The sequence below is a fragment of the Pavona decussata genome, unplaced genomic scaffold (assembly GCF_977016875.1).
Source record: "Pavona decussata unplaced genomic scaffold, jaPavDecu1.1 SCAFFOLD_139, whole genome shotgun sequence".
NCBI classification, from domain to species: domain Eukaryota; kingdom Metazoa; phylum Cnidaria; class Anthozoa; order Scleractinia; family Agariciidae; genus Pavona; species Pavona decussata.
The window spans coordinates 308808-328733 of record NW_028145552.1 but is presented as its reverse complement, the minus strand read 5'-3'; the positions used below and the strand labels follow the sequence as shown (position 1 = coordinate 328733).

General features: G+C 36.9%; 1 protein-coding gene across 1 annotated transcript; it reads right to left on the bottom strand.

Annotated features, from left to right (window-relative positions):
- Positions 1 to 1294: 1294 nt before the first annotated feature.
- Positions 1295 to 15650, bottom strand: LOC146467055 (adhesion G-protein coupled receptor D1-like). Its single transcript, XM_085126382.1, has 19 exons — positions 15197 to 15650; positions 14114 to 14443; positions 13244 to 13311; positions 12574 to 12624; positions 10694 to 10898; positions 10021 to 10125; positions 9656 to 9743; positions 9417 to 9510; positions 8394 to 8443; positions 7449 to 7596; positions 6857 to 6951; positions 6641 to 6743; positions 5865 to 6015; positions 5002 to 5083; positions 4578 to 4644; positions 4156 to 4238; positions 3717 to 3837; positions 3583 to 3624; positions 1295 to 1766 (listed from the first exon to the last, which is right to left on the bottom strand). Exons 1-19 carry the CDS (start codon positions 15648 to 15650, stop codon positions 1584 to 1586), a joined length of 2520 nt encoding a protein of 839 aa, XP_084982508.1. The 3' UTR covers positions 1295 to 1583.
- Positions 15651 to 19926: the final 4276 nt, after the last annotated feature.

The following is a 19926-nucleotide window of genomic DNA, read 5'->3' as shown; positions in this document are numbered from 1 at the left end:
CTCTTTTTAATGAGGGGCCATGTTAATTTTTTCCTTCTTCCAGCTGATGCTTTTTATTTCTTTCAACCATACCGTTATGTTCCCTAGGTATAATCTTAATCCTATTTCCGCTGTATGTGACACGGTTGAGTCGACTATCGCGGTCTCATGACAGTCAAAATATTTATCCTGCATCCTTTCGACTTAGAAGGATGCAATCAACATCTTAAAGTCGCTCTGATATTTAAAGTATCACTTCAAGAGACGTCTCCAGATATCTTTTAGAACGCTAGTAGCTCGCTGCAAAATTGCAAAAAGAAAGAAGAAGGGAAAAGGACATATCTTATGGACATGATAAGCGTTGCTGGTTAATTTAAATTACAAGAAAAATTAACCTTATCAAGGATCGTAATAGAAAACGCAGATAATAACAAATCAGTCAACATCAATGTTTATTGGGGATTATTTTTTAACAATATACTTTAAACTTACACACCATTCTCCGGTGAGGAAAGAATCTACAGCTACGAACTCGGCCTCAGAGTCTTCGCGATATTCAAAATGGCGGTATGAAGAAGTCCCTGGCACAAACTGCAAAATACTCCACGAATCCTGGGGTATTTTGAGACATGAAACACTTGATTTTCGGCTTCGGTATACTTTTTTCCCGGGATCTGACAATGAAACCTGCAATGTTCTTTCCATGAGAATTGAATAAAAACGTTTTTTTGCAACTGCAATACAGCTAGTTAAAAGTTAGACTACGAAGTGAAATTTTCTGTGAGTGATTATAATTTACTAGTAAATTTAATTTTCTTTAAAAATGATTTTTTTTAATGATCATGTGACTTGATAGTGCTCACACTTGGTTGGATAATCAGTTTGTCCACAGAAACAACACGAACAAATAAACAGACAAACAAACAAAGCCCTTCGAAATTTGATGTTCTTAAAACTATCGAATGAGCCTTCGGAACGAAATGTGTGTTTTAATAACAATAACAATGAAACGTTTCGCGCGTATCTGTCAGCTAATGGTGGTTTTAGAGAAACACTGTATTGTTTATTGAATAGGTGAAGAGGAAAAGCTGCTAAAATTGTTTACTCTTTGGAAATTTTTATAAGTTTCCAGTGAGGTATCTGTTAGATTGACACTCAATCAGAACAAAGGTAGTTTATGCAACGCCCTTCAAAATAATAACTATAACTTCCTAATTTAGTAACGGGGACTGTAACCAATAAGGTTACAGTAACAGTTCTAAAGTTATCACTAAGTAGAGATCTCACTAACCATTCATGTCAGTAGACTATATACTTAGGAGAGACTACAGAAACCACTGTACATGCGCCAGGAGTTCCCTCACGCATGCGCACAGCCTATTACCCGTGCATATACTTGGCACTGATAATAGGTAATAGACTGCGTGCCTCCTTGAAGAGCATCTAGTGCATGTGAGTTATTAAGTAAGCTTTATCTAAACACGTGAAATTTATGAGCAACTAATTGGTTCGTTATAGAAATGTACGTGTATAATAAGAACTAAACTAGAGACTAATTAGGAAAAATGTACAAATAATGTTCTGCAGTGTACATGCCTTAACACTTAGGAGGCTTTCACTAAACTTTCATGACTCTTGCTGTTCATACTCATTGGCATCACTTTGATTTTTCTAAGTGAGACGTTTCCGCTGCTATCGTTTAGTTCAGAGAATTTTTTCATGGTGCTTACTCCATCTCCTACAGCTGGCAAGACCGCGCGGATTTTTCGCCTGAACCGCTCTCTGATCTGAAGAAGAAATTAAACCTATTAGAAACGTTAAACAATCTGTAAGATGGGACTCTAGTAAGGCTAAGACCATCGTCACCCTTATCTCCATCATCATTTGGAACCTCACGCAACCATCAAGGTAATTATAAAATGTTATTGAAATGTTAATAAACAAACTGAAAATCACTTGAACTATTAAAAACTAAATCACTGAATAATATAACCCCAGGAATTTGATTGTCTTTAGTTAGCGGCCATTGTATATGAGCCAGTATTCCATGGCCGAGAAATTGAAAAATTATGTTTTAAATTCTGATAATCACTAACTCTTAGGTTATTCAATCTATGTTCATTTTTTATTTTATGTACATCAGTTGTAATTGAAAATTGTTAATTTTTATTGTGTATATTCACGACCCCACAAGCATTTTGCTTTAAATGTTATCGTTAATAAATAAAAGACATGATGATGATGATGATGATGATAGCGATCAATCAATTGTTTTCTGGTTTTCCTTGCAAAGCGAAATCAGCAAGATCTAGCAACATTTCTTGATTGTTTTTTAAAATGATTTTTACACTCACGTTTTTTGGATATAAGATTATTATTGGCTATCTATCATCTTATATCCAACGCGCGCTCGTAGAATAATTGTCAATAATTTATTTAGGGGCATTTTATTCTTTCCTTGAAAGGGCCAAATCGAGCATTTTTGTATAACGTGGACATACGATGGTCCATTTTACTGTCTTCTTTGATGTTGAACTTTTCAAAGTCGTCCGGGAGAATTTATCTCCTAGATAAACCAGGTCACTTAAGACAAATTGAACCCAATGGTCATGAAAAAAACATGAAAAGCTTCCTGGTGATGTGCAAAGTGTATATGGCCAGGCAGCAGTGTCAACCCCTTATTACACAATACATAAGAGCCGACAAACAAGACAATAGCACCAACACGAACAATTTACACATTCAGTATCGTAGCAAGAACAAATAAAACTGTAAAACTCCGTTTCCACCTGGGTTAGTGCACAAATTTATTGCAGGCATTCGAAAGTTTCGTCATAACTTTCCTGTAATTAAAAAAAATATATTTTCCTCTCGAAATGCACACACAGCACCCCACCTTTGCGTATATTTTTTACTCATCCGCACATCTCCGGTGATAGGCCTATTTCCACTGCAGATAAGCTGCTTAGCTCAGGTTATATCAGAATAGATTAGGCTAAATTAGCTGCTGAGCTTGGCTTAGCTTATATAAAATCAGATTAGATAAGATAAACTGTTCTAAGATAAACAAATAAACTGTTCTGAATACGTTTCGTTGCCGGATTTCTTGTAGTAGAAATGCACACTCCAGACGTCACTCAACGTGTAAGTAAACCAAGCTGATAGCAGGGCTGACACAACAAAGGTCCATTTTTATTTTTACATTGAAATTTAAACTTTTAAGAGCCGTTATTTTCTCTCTGGCATTGTAATTCTGGGAATGAAGAAGACTAGAGGTACTAGTTGAAAACTTGGCCCAAATAAATTACCCTTAACCGTAATTACGGGCTGTCAACTCTGCAATGGATATGAGGATTGGATATGAGATGATAGTAGGCTATAATCATCTTATATCCAACAAGCGTGAGTGGAATAATAATTCTTTTAATGGAAACGATAAAAAAATATTGCTAGATCTGATTTCCCTCTGTAAGAATAACCAGAAGACAATTAAATGGCCGCTATTTATTTGGCATAATGGCTCATATACCATGGCAGCTAAGCCAATCAAATCCCTGGAATTGGATTATACAATGATCCAGTTAATATGGTTTTCGCTCTTACCTCAGTGTTTCTAACACAGTGGAAGACAAATATGAAGAAACCCTGCGTAGGTAATGAAAGTAAACAAGATGAATGACCCAGTACATCAGTACACAATAAGGCAACCTTACGTAGATATCTTACGATTTAAGTACCTGAGTGGAGTTGAAGATCGTGAAAATGTAGGCAAAAGCTTTGTGAGTTGAAGATAGAAGGCCAAATAACCACGTGACTCCAAGAAGGGGTATCAACACCACACATGCTCTGATCCCAAGTCTAGTAAACAAAAAGGCTTAATTTAATTTCCTAGCGTCATTTTGCCAAAAGAAAGTAATTTTACACAATATGTAGGTTGTGATAGTCTTTTTATCGAACATACAGCTTTTTGTAGTCGGCCTCACTAGTTAATCGCAAATTTTGAAATAGGATGTGCGGCACGTTTCTCTTGGCTTCACAGCGATCATCAGTTTTCTTGTCCAAACTTTTGTTCCAAACAGATTTAAGCCATCCCTTAACACATTTGATTTATGTGGGTCATAAATCGAAAATGGCTAGGTAAACAATAATGCCACGCATGTGAGTGGGAACCATTACCTTATCTGTTCTGCCTGGTTGTCCTTCACTTGTTTCATCGATGCCATTTCCTTGATAACTCGCACGAGTATCAGCACGTTCAGCTTGAGGAATAAATAGAAATTCTAATCATCATTCTCGTCATCCTTATCATCATCATTATTGTTCTCATCGTCTTTAAGACCATATATTAGTACCGTTATTAGTTAATTACAAGCCTGACCATTCGCCATCATCATCATCATCATCATCATCATCATCATCATCTTCATAGTCATCATTTCTATATACTCGTAAATTAAAGAAAATCAGAAACGTACAATAGCGATATGAATTCAGACCTAAAAGTGCCGTTCAACGTCTTTTCAATGACAGACAAACAAAAACTCTAATTTTAAAAATAGAACAAAACTTGATTTTACTGTGGTATAATTGCAGCTTACCACTTCAACTACAACAATAAAGGAGACAAATATCCAGAGCAGACCGCTGGAGGTAGACAACCAGCAACTACGAAAAAAAATCGAAACGTTGACTGAATTACTACAAAATTTTGAAATTAAATTTTAAAGCCTTTGCATTTGGTTTATGTAAGGCTCATCAGAGAAAGGGGCTAGCCAAATAAATTTCCAATAAAAAAATGCATTATAATAAAGGCATGGAGAGCTAAGACCACGGAAACTTCCTGTAGGCTAGGAGTTAAGTTCCTGTTCCTTAGTAGCCCGCCCACATACAGCCTGGCTACGAGGTATGTACATGCTTTTTATATTTATATTTTATATATTATGCCGCACAAAATTACGTGTACCAAAATATAAAGTGCTGATGAGATATAAAAAAAACAAAGTTTCAAATTCAAATTCTTACTATTTATCGCTGACAAAACTCTTGATTCCGTCTTTACCAGCAGCAATACTCAATGATAAGGTTACCATAACAACGGGAAAACCTGCGAAAATAAAACAACGCAAACAAGGAAAAAATGCTCAAGTAAAAACCAAAGTCTTGACTTCAAATCTCGCTGAGGTGAAAGATTTTATTCTGATTCTTCAGATCATTCCAATTTCCTTTTCATAACTTTTTGTTCAGGAGAATATTGAAGGGTTTCATCCTTCACAGCACTCTTACTATTCAGTCAGCGACACAGGCATTGCAGGAATATCGGAGTTTTTACTTTTACTAGTTGGGACGCTCGAGCTCTACTAAGCTTCAGTGGTAGAGCATCCAAACTAGTAATCAGAAGGTCATAGATCGCGGAAGATGCGTGAAGGCAAGCTTTCTTCTCCGGAAGCTTGGAAAGAAACGACTACCACACAATCTAGTTCGGGACCGAGGCCGATCATAGCAAAAAAAAAAACATCAACAACAAACACACACACACACACACATAAAAACAACAAACAAACAAACGAAAAACAAAAAAAGGAGAGTAAAAGGGAGAAGAAGAAGAAGAAGAAGAAGAAGAAGAAGAAGAAGAAGAAGAAGAAGAAGAAGAAGAAGAAGAAGAAGTAACCTATATCGATGGCGATTGTAAGCGATGATGAAAATCAGTCTTTTACTCTCTACAAGGTGATTTTAACTTTGTTTCGGAAGCTTATTAAGGTCTATGGATTGAACCTAAGCATAAATTTTAATTTTGTCCTTTACTTTCCTTTCTCAGTTTCTCTAGCGCGCAAGGAGGTTAAATTCTACTTTCATTTTGAAAAATTCTAGCCCACAGTTGAACTTACCCCAGGAAAATCCATGACAAATATTCACTTTGTTGCTGACGTTGTAAACTTTGACCACAAACAAATAAAGATAAATTCCCTCGATTAACATCCAACAGAAAGCGGCCATAAGGAAGTACTGAATTAGAGCCGCTACTGCTACACACGCTCCCTGCAAAATGACAGTTACCATAGTTACATGATGTCATATATCCTTACCCTCGGGTTCTGGGTTTCCCTGTGAGCAACAATCACAACAAAATTACGAAGAGAGAGAAGAAGATTGCCTAATGCCACGTTTAAGTCAAAATGGGTATCCAATGTTATAATTTTGTTTCAATTTTCCATTCCTACTGGAGTCTGGAAATGATATTAGGGTTTTGACTGATCCCCTCTTCAGGCTTTGCGTCGACATTCATTAAATCGACGGCAGTTTTCTATGATCTATACTCTTATAGGCCATTAAATGTTCAAAACTCAAGTGGTGTTCACTACGAAGCTTTGAACATTTTATGTCGTCCATTATGTGAGACTACAGACCATAGAAAACTGCCGTCTATTTTTTTTTCTTTTAACACGGAAAAGGTACTGACGGAAATGGCCATATTTTCCGTTAAGAAAAAGCGCGTTACATCTGACGTCATTTTAATTGTCTGTATTCTAATAGACAATAGCTACGAGCCAATCAGCGTTCAGGAATTTTGACAGCTATGGTAAAAAAAAAAAAAAGAAAAAAATGGATGAAAGCTCTTTGAGAACTTTTTCGGGGATTGCTTTATTGGATAATTAGTTCTTACCTTGTTTTCTGTCGCCCCAATTCCCGCCATAAAGATGATTTGCCCTGCTCCGAGAGATGACACGAGGCTGACCCGGATCTGGGATAAAGGTGTTTTAACGTCTCTGTAAAACAAAGAAAACCAAGCTATGTTCAAACCAACAGACGATAAATTAAGAATAAAACAAGAACAAGCCAAAAGCCAAGGAATTTACTCGCAGCAGAGAATCATACTTACGTGAGGAAAAAGTAGCAGATAATTGTCAATATAATTCCGATCAAGGATAGGACTAGACCCACGTTGGTGAGGATGTTCAATATTCTCTCATCTGTCTTTATAGAATAAACAAGACACGTATTAACGAATGGCACCCAACGAGCTTGGTTTAAGCAAATTACTTTGAAGTTGTTCCCTGTGTTTCCAGATTATGTTGTGTCGTGCTTCATTTAATGGTCTGAACAGATAATTATCTGACAACATTCAAAAGACTTGTCAAAGAAAGAATTTTGTTTAGTTTAATGATTGTTAATGACCTTGTTTTATCCTTGAAATATCAGTCTCAGAGTTGAGTTTTCACAATTTTAAGAAGCGTTGTCTCCACTACCAACCTCCTCACCCCTCACCACTAAGTACTTTTTACATTATCCTGTTGTATTCGATTGTATGAATCAACTTAAGTACTCTTTTTTTTTTTATTAATTTCCACACTAAAACTACGGAATAATCCAAGATAGGTTGGATCCATGGTAACTGAATTTTATCATTTGATGGCGATTATGTATCATCGGCTTAAAGGATTGTAAAAAAAATTAGTTCGCCTGGGTCTTACCTCGGATATAGTGGTGTCTGTAGTAGCTGCTGTGTTTGTGTCAAATTGCATAAGAACAGCAAAGTGAGTCAAGTGATTGCAGCTGCATTCTGTTTTGGAATCGTCCATTGATTTCACAAAGCATCCTTGTCCTAACCAGCCTACGGGACTGCAAAAAGGGTTTAACGATTAGAATCTATAAGAGAATTGTCCTCAGGGCCACGCCGAGTTGATTATTAGCTTATAAAATACCAAACAACTGGACTGAGATAATAACGTATGGGATCGTGGCCCATAAACAGAATCCTAAAGTGGGGCACAAGGGAATTAAAAAATCCGCGAGCCGAACGCGGAGAGATCGATTTTTCTCCCGTCCCTGCTACCCGACTTGGGAGCCTGTTTACAGGCTAACGAATCGATGACAATCAGGTAATGCCCAAAAGATACCAATTCAAGCTAGTGATATTCGCCAACAGACCAGTCGGAATATCTACTCGATTATTTGTAGTTATCAAGATGCAAACTATTGCAGTTCAATACACATGATCCTGTGTTGTTGGCAGATTTGATGATTCTGTTTTTTTTTTTGGTGATTTGGCAAGTCCGGCGCAATTTCAACTCTTTTGCATCAACTGCGGTTGACTTCAGTAAAACTGAACAATCTTGACAATCAGTGGCGATCGTTACTGGAGAGGACGAAAATATGTCTTTTACCCTGCTATTAACTCCGGTCGACTTCCGTTAATCTGAGCAATCTCACAAAATTACTTCAAATTCGTCACATTTGCGATTTTTTCGCCGTCAGTTGTCCAATCTCTTGCTTCAAGTCATTTGCCATTACTCGTAGATTTTCGTCGCGTGTGCCGAAATTTAGTCAAACCAGCCGTTTTGGCAATGTTCGGGAAGCACTGGCCAGTGGTCGATTGAAATTCATAAATGGGTCAATTAAAGGTCAAGGGCACTCACCTGCTTTCTAAAAAGTTCCAAAACACGCATTCCCTGTTCCTTGTTGCTTTCTAAAACCAAGCAGTCGATTTAACAAAATTCAATGATTAAGGTATTTTATAGTAAGAAGACTCCAGCTTAGAGGGGTGTGTTCCCATTTTACAGAGGTATCTCTTTTTCTGGGGTACTCGTTTTTGTGAAGTGCGATCTCAGAGTAGTGTCACAAGAAGCTGCTACAGAAATGAGTTTGTCTAAGAGGGGTGTCCACCTTAGAGAGGTGCCTATCTTGAAGAGGTGTTCACCTTAGCTAGAGAGGTGTCCAATTTGTAGAAAGGTGTCTATCTAAGTAACGTGCTCGTCTCGAGGACGTGAACTTGAAACGCCTTTTAATAACTTTTAATTCAACCCTATCTAGACCGGGCTTTTTGTCTTCTGGAGCCAGGAAGGGGGGGTTCCGCCCCCACCATAACTTCGCAAGTATAACAGCTATCACAATGAGAGGAGAGATAGTACGTCCAAAGATGTCTCCTTTGACGTCCGCAACGCGAAGTGATGACGCAATTTGACGTTGTGATGACATCGTGATTGTCAAATGGTGTCTATCTTGGATCCGCCATCTTGGAACAACTTTTAAAACAACTTTTCCTTCAGGAAAGCACCGGAATTAAGAGAAAAGTAATCAGACTGAACCAATAAACGAACACTAACATGGGCTAAAAACAGAAAGAAAAGTAATTTTTCTTTATTTTAAATAGTGATTTTCCATTTTCGGAAAAAAAAAGGCCAGTCAAAAGTTGGTTACCATGGCAACATCAAAGTCAATGAACAGTAACTGATGATATTTCCTTATTTCCAGATAAATTTCCTAAAACCCCCTAAAGTGTAGTGTGATTGCGTTTTCTTGAATATTAAAAAGGTATGTTGGTTCAAAGTCGCCGCGGGCAGAATCGCCCCCCCCCCCCCCCTCCCGGTTTAGATAGGGTTAAAGGAGTGTCCATCTTTGGGTCCATTTCAAATAATTTACTCCACAATTGGACAAGGTACCTTGACATTCGTGAACAACAGGGTCAGATTTTCTCGCAGTGTGTCAGTCCGGGGATACAAAGTTGCTGACATTATGACAGTGTTGAGGCTTCTGCTGAAAATAAATAAACAGAAACAAAATGGGTTTTCAATAGTTTCGCTATACGTCCCTCAATGTGTTAATTTTATAATAAGCGAGCTAGGGGAGAAGTATTATCTAACCATAAGCTAGCAAAAATGAAATTTTACATTACTCAAACCTGGTTTTGTTAGCTGTGTTGGATTCAGTCTGATTTGTTTCAAACAGCTCGTTTAGATCTTTGTACACAACTCCCAGTAACACTGACCCTGGGCAATGATAAGGAAATAGAAAAAATACATAACACCAGAACAATAAACCTCTAAACGTAAATTAGCAGTGGCCATCTTTGACCTTCTGTTACCAACTTGCGAAATTAAATTTTAGCATGATAGTTGCTTTTGTTAATTTTCACGTTGCATTTGTAATACTGATTTAATAATCAAGTCTGGTGAAAACCATATTCTTAGACTAGACGATTAAGCTGGTTAAATGCGAACTCTAGCGATGTCGATCTTTAAACTTGGTATTTGAAATGATTCTAACCGTTGTGAAAATCCTTCGAGGGAATCCTGATGTAGTTTTGTCCTTTTGATTGCTGGAGACGAAAATCGGTCTCGTTTTCGTAGAAACCTCTCCTGACTTGCAAATCTGAAAGAGCATGCATTAATTATTTATGGTAAAGTTGGTTTTTCCTGAGACAGCAGACCGTATTCATTTCGTTGTTTTGTTGTCCCATTACCGATCACGTTGGAGGTACTTTAGGGATAAGTATCTTAGAATTGGTCATTTTCACGTTGGCATACATTCTTTACTGCCATACTTACTAGGGACATATCTCTCTTATTCTCTCTCTTATTATCGCAGGAGTAACAATGGGTATTAAATAAATTTTAACAAAGATAGAGTCCAAACTCAATCTGTTGTAGACGCATGATCTAACACTGTTTGGGAGGACTAAGCTTGCAAAATCCCAACTCATTTATACTGCCTCAATGCTGTCTGTTGCAGAATCAGTTCATGTACGTGCTTATGGAAAAACGAGAACAATAAAATAAAAAGGCAGGAGTTAAAATGGCCGCCATCTAAGAGTGTCCTGCGCTTTCCTTGTTTTAGGCTTCTCTACACAGACAGTTAAAGTTCTGGCCAAGTCTGAGCTATCAGCTGAACCTTATCGAGGCACTCAAACAATAACAACACGATAAAAATAAACACTAACCAACTTTTTCGCTTGCCAGGTTCAAGACAGGTGATGACTGATTAAGATGATGCTGGCCAAATCTTAGTGCAAAATCCTCAAAAGTAACCGTGGCCATTAAAATGTCTTCCATTTTTTCTTGGAGCGTTTTATTCAAACGTTTACCAGAAAGAGATGTCCTGTTAATGTACTCGTTGATTACAGCATCAAAAACTTCGACGGCATTCTAAAGAATACACAAAACCAGTTGTTATTAGCACATTAAAATATTATATATGATACGGTATGTTTTACTGGAAATAGATAAGGAAAACAAAAACAGAAAAATAATTGGATTCTATCCCATATTACTTAACTTATTTCCCGATAATTCCCTCTGGACAACCCACCTTTTTTCTGCACACCTTTAAAAGGCAAGTGGTAAAAAATGCTTGTTCTACGAACAGGAATGTTGGAACTCCCTACAGGAACTCAAGAAAAATCAATATATTGAAATTCACGGAAAAGGCATGCGCGTGTGTATTATAGTCAATATAAGCTAAACGAAAGTGGTGTATCGCGTTGTGCCTCCCTCGATTATTCTTCGATCTGTGAAGTTGCAGCTTGATCGAGCCAGGAGCCCAGTTGTCAGTGTCTGCTATCGCTTTCTACATAAAATGTCCTTTTACCCTTCTTTTTAGGGACATCACCTAGCTTTGGTTTGTATCCAAGGTCTTTTCTTTCGTTTTATCAGCACAAAATTTCTCTTATCTCAACGAGAATTTTTGACAAACATGGCACTCGAATGATAACGACATTTGGAGTATAAATAATGCATTCAAAGTTGTTCCTTCGAGGTCCGTCATGAGAAGTGATGACTTCATATACGTGGTAATATACGTCATAATTGCCAAATGGCGGTCATCTTGGATTTCGCTATTTCCCATAAACTTCAATTTTTTGAATGAAAAGTAATCAAAAGCATTTAAACAACACTAATATGAGCTAACAACATAAAAGTGACTATTAAAAAGTATCTTTCTTCATTTAAAGTCAAGGAACACTAGCTAACCACGCCAAATTGTTCCCAGGTGAATTTCTGAAGAAGTCATTAAATTTCATGATGTTTGCTTAAATATTAAAAAAAATGTTACTCAGGTTCAAAGTCGCCGCGGGCAGAATCCCCCCCACCCCCTCCTACCCCGGCCTAGATAGAGTTAACTAAACATGTAGAGAGTTGACGAAAACGAAAGCATGATTAGAACAATGACAGATACTTTTAAAATATAAAAAAATATATAAAAATTCTGTACTCAGAGCGCAATTAAAATTTCTCTAAAGTGGGATAAGGTTACACTTGTGGACAAGTGTGACCTTCAAATCACACGAGTTTATACAGTGGGACAGAATATCACATCCATTGCGAACATTGGATAAAGATTATGTGGGCGAAACCTCTCGGTTATTAGAAACTCGAGTAAAGGAACATCTTTCTAGGAATTCGTCAGCCGTTCATGAACATTGCCAGCTCACGGGTCATTTAGTGGATTCCAGCAAAACAAAAGTTCTTGTCACGGAAGTAACACATTCAAACGCCGCATACGGGAGGCAACTGAGATAAAATTATGTAAGCCCTCGTTGAACAGAGACAATGGTTTCGAATTAGCCAACATCTATGACACCATCTTAGCTCCCTCGGGTCCATGATATAACCCTTCTTAACATTCAAATTTGCATTGTGGCTGACGAAGTTCATTGGAACCTAACAAAATATCCCACTTAAAAGAAATTTCAATTGCGCTCTGAGTACAGAATTTTTACATTTTTTACATTTTAAAATCATGATTCCAGAGCAGGAAACCAATATTTTCGATTCAGTGACAGATACGTTTTTGCTGGGAAAGAAGTCAAAGTTATAATACCTGCAAAGAGTCGTTTCTTTGAACGTCAAGGGAGTTTATGGCATTTGTCATCTATGAAAAAGGGTAGGTAAAAAAAAAAAAAAATAAAATAAAAATAATTAATAAATAAATAAATAAATAAATAAATAAATAAATAAATAAATAAATAAATAAAGAAATAAATAAATGACATGTTATTATTTTGTTTGAGAATTTCTAAACAAAAAACTATACTACCATTAAGGTTACACCAAGTTTAATATCTTACATAAAGACAATGTGCATTACAAAGTCAAACAAAGTGAGATTCTTTTATTACACCTAATGCAGTGATGCTTTCACAACCGCTGAGGCTGAGCACATTTACGGTTAGTCACGGTTTATAATTATTAGCAAAAAAGTTGAAACGGTCCTTATTTGTGATTCACTTTTTTTAGTTTCGTTACATGCAAATGTATAAGAAAGATATAGTATTCACTATATAACGAACATATAACAAGAAGAAGAAGAACAACAACAACAACAAAAAAAAAACAAAAAAACAAAGACAAAACAAAACGAGATCAGTTTTCAAACAGAATCGAACCCAGGACTTGGTTATCACTGAGTTAGAAATACTTTTAGCCAGTTCCAAAACATATTATTGGTTCCCCTGTGAAAGTATTTCATCGGCCTAGGCAGGTACACGCACCTCTGTATTTACGTCATAATCCTCATTATCATCATCGTCATCATTACTATCTTTTCCTGCGTAAACTTCTAATTATGAGACAAAAGGGAGAAAGGAGTTGAACATAAGAAGAGGAGGGGGGGGGGGGGTTGGGAGTTGGGGGGCTACTAAAGAAACTGTGGTGTTGCGTTGGTTGGGGAGTAGAAACTAATGCAGTACTGATGTTTCCATGGAGCATTAAGCCCATCGTCAAAGCGAATGCAAACAGTGTAAACAATTTGGGAAATTTTGGTAGATCGCAAAACTAAACAGCAATTCTGCTATCAGACATATCCTCCAGAAAAACCCCGAAACAGAAGCTAATTCGCCTGCATGTCCACGTAATTATTGCGTACGGTTAACCAAATGAGTTAAAATGTAATTATTAAATGTAAATGCCAATTGCGATTTAAAAGGAGAATAATAGTAGCCGAACTTGCCAACTTTGTCACCCATAGTTAACTTTCCTTTATTTTTTCTAGTTTATTGGTTCATTTATTTGTCTGTTTGACTACATTACAAAGACAAATCACTCATAAGAATAGCTCCTTCTGTTTTACTACATCACAAAGACAAATCACTCTTAAGGATAGTTCTTTCTGTTTTGCTACATCACAAAGACAAATCACTCGTAAGAATAGCTCCTCTTGTTTTACTACATCACAAAGACAAATCACTAGTAAGAATAGCTCTTTCTGTTTTTCTTCCGAACATGATGAAGGGACGTGAAAAGAAAAGAAGTTTTCTCCAAGTCAGTACTCGAATATGAAGCAAAAAAGTAAATCAGGTATAATATAATTGCATAATGGTCTTAAATGGACAGCTGAGGCCACACAAAAATGTTATACTCACGGCTTCCGTTGCTGTTCACAACAGAGTCACACCGAATAATATTGACACCAAAAGTGTAAGGATAACCGCATCGATAATGAACTTGTATCCGGGTATCAGGTAGATAATTGTTGACTTCGAACGTAAATCCTTGGTAGTAATAATACCAGAAGTGGGTGTAGTAGAAGCGAAAGTCGGCGAGGCATCTTTTTTTCAGTTTTTTTGACTCAAGGCAGGCTTCAAACGATTTGCACCAGTCATTAGTGGAGGAGATGCTGTACCAGCTGCTGTGTGTGCCATTAATTAGCTTATCGCATTTGTCGTAGCCAATCCATTTTCCTGAACAAGCGGCTATATAATATACAACGTAAGAAGGACAAGGTTAGTTTAGGGTGCAAGGAAATAATTAAAAAAAAATGCACTAAATATATGACCGCGATTGAAGCGAAAGTATGTGGCGGATTGAAGGGTAGATGGGAAGGCGCGAGAGTGTTATAGCAAAATAGTTGCCACTTGGGGATTTGATGTTCTTGAAAGAGCATATCTGTTCTAAGCACTTCAAATTTCCGCCTAGAAACTATCTGTCGATAGTCCCTCGACAGAAAGACTCTATTGTAGAAATATTTCAAAAGCTTGCACACAAAAGACAACAAATAATTTATCCCAAATGCCAGATATTTATCTCAGTACAAAAGTGTTTACCAACAACAACAACATTTTATTTCACATTTGCTTAAAACAACTTCTGAACGAAAGTCCGACCCGATAACCACTAAACAACCGCGCCTTCACCAATAAGGAAATAAGGTGTTTGCGAACTGGTCATAACAAGTTTGTTGGAAAAGGACCCACCTTCTTTGGGGTAAGAGGGTTAGGGACTGAAACATAAATATTCAGCAGTGCGAAAATTAACAAGGAAAGTGAGATTTGAATTTTTATTGTCATTTTTTTACTGCTGGATGGAGGGGTGACTATATATGCAATAAAGAAACCATCTTTTGAGGTCGAGGAAAGGGGGCTGCAGGCAGAGACCACAACCTATTTTGCAGTTTGGTTGGAATAGAGTATTTCCAGCGCTTCCCTTAAATTTTAGCTTCTACTTGCCATTTATTGCTGTCTCTGATTGGCATTGATACCCTGTCGTCTTGATGGAGAATTTAAATCTCACAGTCTTCCAGTCTGGATAGGTTTTCTCGCAGTACTTAATGTGGATATTCCTAACGTAAGACGCATTAACTCCTTCATCTCTAACAGAGATGTCAAACTGAGATGACCGAAACCAATAAAAACGCCGACTGCAAAGCGTTGCCCATTTCGTGGTTTGATTGAAACAAGAAGCAAAGTGATTACACCAAGATGACAGGCACCGCTTCAAGTGTATATAGGATCGATAAATGATGCATTCCGCTGCACGATACTTTTCATGAGTCCCACTAACGAGCTGCTCACAGTTGCCTTTCTCGAGTTCTTTGTGTTCCAGCGGCTCGTAAGATGAGCAATGTTGTCCTGTGCAAAGAAAGGGACGAAATAGTACAGTGACTAGAATCTTAATTACCATTGTGAGAACAAAATCTCCTTTTCTGTTTGTTTGTTCTTTGTTAGTAATAGTGTTTTGTTACTTTGTTTTTTGTTTGTTTGTTTCTTTGGCAATCACATTAATCTGTGATATGGAAACTCATTCAGCAAAGCCATGAAAAAACTGTCATCTGTTGTTACCAGAGGGGCTACCGACGAGCAAATGTATAAGGGGATTAGCTTCTAACGAAACTGTAGTGCTAAAACAAATGGCTAACACTCAAAACATCAGAACTAGAATCCTCTTACGGTGGCCAATTTACATTTAGTTGTCAACTCTGATGATAAACCAAACACTCTTACCGAGGAACAATAAAGAGAATAAGTCTGGTGCTCAAACCTTTGACAACGCGGCCTCTTCGTTTTATTTTAACTCCTATTGAGGTCCAGTTATTATCACTAATTATTTTTAGTGATTGCGCGCCGGTAGTCTCGAAACAAGCAAGAGGAATCATTAAAATCGGTCGATCTTAAAACTAAGAATAATCAAATAGGAACAACGCTTCGACCAACTCTTTTGATAAAACTAAACATTCCTTTAAGAAATTAACTGTTTCAGAGACTGTGAGACTAGGTCGAATTTCTCAAATTTTTTCTATAGTGTTTTCGCAATTGAGCAATGGAGAACTTTTTGCCTAAAATGGTGTTCGATTGCGCAACTCTCAGTCACCTTGACATTTTTAAATATTAGTTGAAGTTGTAAACTGAGTTCGAGTTATTCAACAGTGACTGAAAGTTAATTTTTTAAACATAAAATCGAATTAGATCTGATCTAAACTTAAAAAAATGTAGACGTTAACACATGCAATTTTTAAGGAATCCCTTGAATTGAAACGATCACTATGAAACTTTAGGGTGATTCCACTGGCATTGTAAGAAAAAAAAATTGAAATTGTTCTTGGCTTTTAGATTTTTAATTACTTAATTTTTCAGGTGGCGTGTGTAAAATATTGAGCTTCTTTTTTCCATTTACTTTATCGCTTTCACCTGCCCTAGGTTTTAGCACTCTAAGTTCACTCATCAAAATGATAAACTTACCTTTCACTCTATTTCCAAAATTTTCGAGAACTGCGGAAAAAAAAGCAATTGTAAAATAACATCGAATTTAACAACTGGAGAGTTTCAGTATAATCTACACGATAATGAATTCAAGAAACGCGTGCACATCACCACGAGCAAGTGGAATTTGAATGAAAAGAAAAAGCATCTTAACACGATATTGGGTCGCAAATCATATATATGTAAAACAGCTTAAATTGTTATTTACTCTTCTCTATCCTTTCTAGAGCAGTTTTCATATCAATTCTAAATTTAAATTGAAATGAAATAAAAACCCTTTATTTGTGGATTTTCTTAAAGACAAATAAATATTCCCGTAAAAATTAATACTCGTCGGAAAAAAATGCTTTCGCTCCGACTCTTTTAGTATACTTTCACGACGAAACTTATTTACTTGAAATATTGAGTATTTTAAAAGAAAGAGTTTGATATCTGAGAGAGATAGAGTCATTTTTAATTTAGCGGGCACGCGTTTGGTTAGTGACATACTGGAATAGTGAGACTTGGCAGGAGTGTTTTGAAATTTCATTGAATTTTAAATACATTGCACTGTAATATCTTTAATTCTTTCCAACGCAAGAAATTCAAAATACACTTTGTAATCTAGCTAGTTTCCTTAACTCCCGATTCTGGGTGTTTCTCTACAGTCATCTGTTTTTCTACCAAACGCGCCTCTATGATTAAATATAAAGCTGATTAAAACCAGTCCCAGCACAGCGCTTACAACGCTTACCACAGTTTCGAATATTGTAAAGAAACCACAAACCTTCCTTCTTACCCTGGATGGGGTTCAAATAACAAGTTTATTCAAGCCTCCAGCGTTTCGTAAAGCTCCGTTAGCCAATTATTTGAATTATTCGCAAACATCGACTTCTGATTCTCACTTTCATTCCCCACAAACTCAGCCTATAGCGTCGTTATTTTAGTGCTAAATTAAATTAATTTACGAACGACATATCCTAAAAGAAAAACAAAAATTAAAAGGATGACGCGCGATTGCTGGATAAAAAATTTTTGACATCAAAGAATTGGGTGGAACAATGTTTTAGTAAAAGAAAATGGCTCTTTGAGAGACATTCGACTGAAGATAACAGGCAATTTCAACGTCCAGACTTATAATAGTGAGTAAACAAGACACAATTTAATTTAAAACTAAGAATTCCCAAAGTGAATGTTTTTCAATTGCAAACGCCGTGAGCTATCTATCATTTATGTAGTGCACTGAGACACTCGTGAAGAGTGTGATATTAGGGCAACACAAACAATAATTTAATTACAAAAGACAGTGGCAATATGGATGTGCAAACACAACTATGTTGGATTATCAGCCTGTCCTTTCAGTACTTTCAACCTTTTTCTTCTATACTCATGATAATATTTTCCACATCTCTTAAGTCATTGGTAAGCTGTTGGCAAGCAAGTGACGATAACAAGTGGATGTTCGAAACGTCGTGTAACCTTCAATACACATTTGAAATGCTTTGGAAACATGTTCTCACGAATATATTTTCCTTTCGTAAAAGTTTTAAAACGCGATTAATGATACTACATTTCTTACTTTATGACGGTTCGAGCGAGTTAAATTTGCCAAAACTCACGAATACGTGCGGATGACAGAAAGTTCAGAAAGGGCAAGGAAATTCACCATCATTAGTTGATGTGCACCCGAAAAAAGCGTTAACCAAAACTCGCGACAGAAAATTATCGCGGCTCATTATTTACCTACTATATCAACAATAACTTTCCATGAAATAAATTGATTATTCCATACTCACTTGAAACAAAGCCAAGGAAGAGAACTCCCCATGAAATGCGAAAGGAAATCATCTTCGCCATGAACGCAATTCAACTTAGTCTCTTCCTAAATAAGAGTTACCCAAGCTCATAGAAAATAACAATAATGTAAAACACGTTTGGTGAGTAGAGCTCCTGTATTTCCTGCTTCAGGTTTTATATGGCATCGATATGAGAACGCTAACTGTTAAATGATTTCCGTGGGTATAAAATTTCCATATATCCTTGGGTGCAATTAAGTAGTTGCCTCATCATACTTGTGTTGACTTAAAGCACCTCTTAAAAGCCCAACGTCATGGGCAAATTATTTGAGAAAAGTAAATATAATTGGGCATATCTAAAAACAAGTGCTCTTGGCATGAAAACTGAAGGAAAATACTAGGAAAATTTCGCCTTTTTTTAATTTGGGTCGTTGTTAAGCTTTAATTTTAATATAAAACCCACAAACTTTCTGTTTACGCTGCTTACGAATTTTAGAAAACGGCGTTTTTGCTATTGCCCGGAGGCTAAATTTTTCAGTATACAAAACAATTGTACATTTAGTTAAAAAAGCGATTATTGCGCTACCATTAGGGGAGGGGGAAGGATGGGGGGGGGGGGGGGGGGGAGCGAATTCTGGCCACTTCGACTTTGACCGTTTATACCTTATTTAATATTCCATCGAAAGATCGACTTGGCCCTTCCTTACTTCTGGGAATCATTTCATGTCGTAGGTTAGTTTACTTCATTGAATTTGAAGTTACCATGGCAGCCAACTTTTGCAGAAAATAATTAAGATCATTTTTCGAACTTGATTTATTTTAGTTAGTTATTATCTGTTTCTTTACGTTACGTAAAATAAGGAATAAAAGGAGCATTTTAAGGCTGTTTTATTTAAATGTGAACGATGCGACCTGTGCATATTTTTCTCTCGTCTGCGAGAAATATGAAAATGTTAAACCTTAAAATCGGTACGTGCTTTTATTTTCATGCAAATAAGCTCATAGCTCAAACGTTGCCCAGGAAGCGTTGGGTCTTCTCGTTCGTTCGTGTACGAAGATGAAACACAGGGATGGCTCAGTTCAGTACGCAAGAGAGAAGACAGTCAGTGTGGCTTCCATCAATCGATGCACAACCCCTGCACGAGCAAATACACCACTCGCCAACGTAAACTTGAAGAAAAAGAAGCAACCATGTCGACCGAACAGGCTACACGGTGGCCGCCATATTTTTTGAAAATAAGAGCGGCATTCCTGTAACACCATATAAGGAGCGCATGATTGACGGAATCGAATCGCCAAATGCTCGCGGAAGTTCTTATTCGAGGGTCGCGTATCAATGAAATCGGACGGTGGTAAGAAAAAAATATATATGTATGCATGTTTGTAAACTGATCAGGAGAAGATCATGTGATCACTGCAGGATAA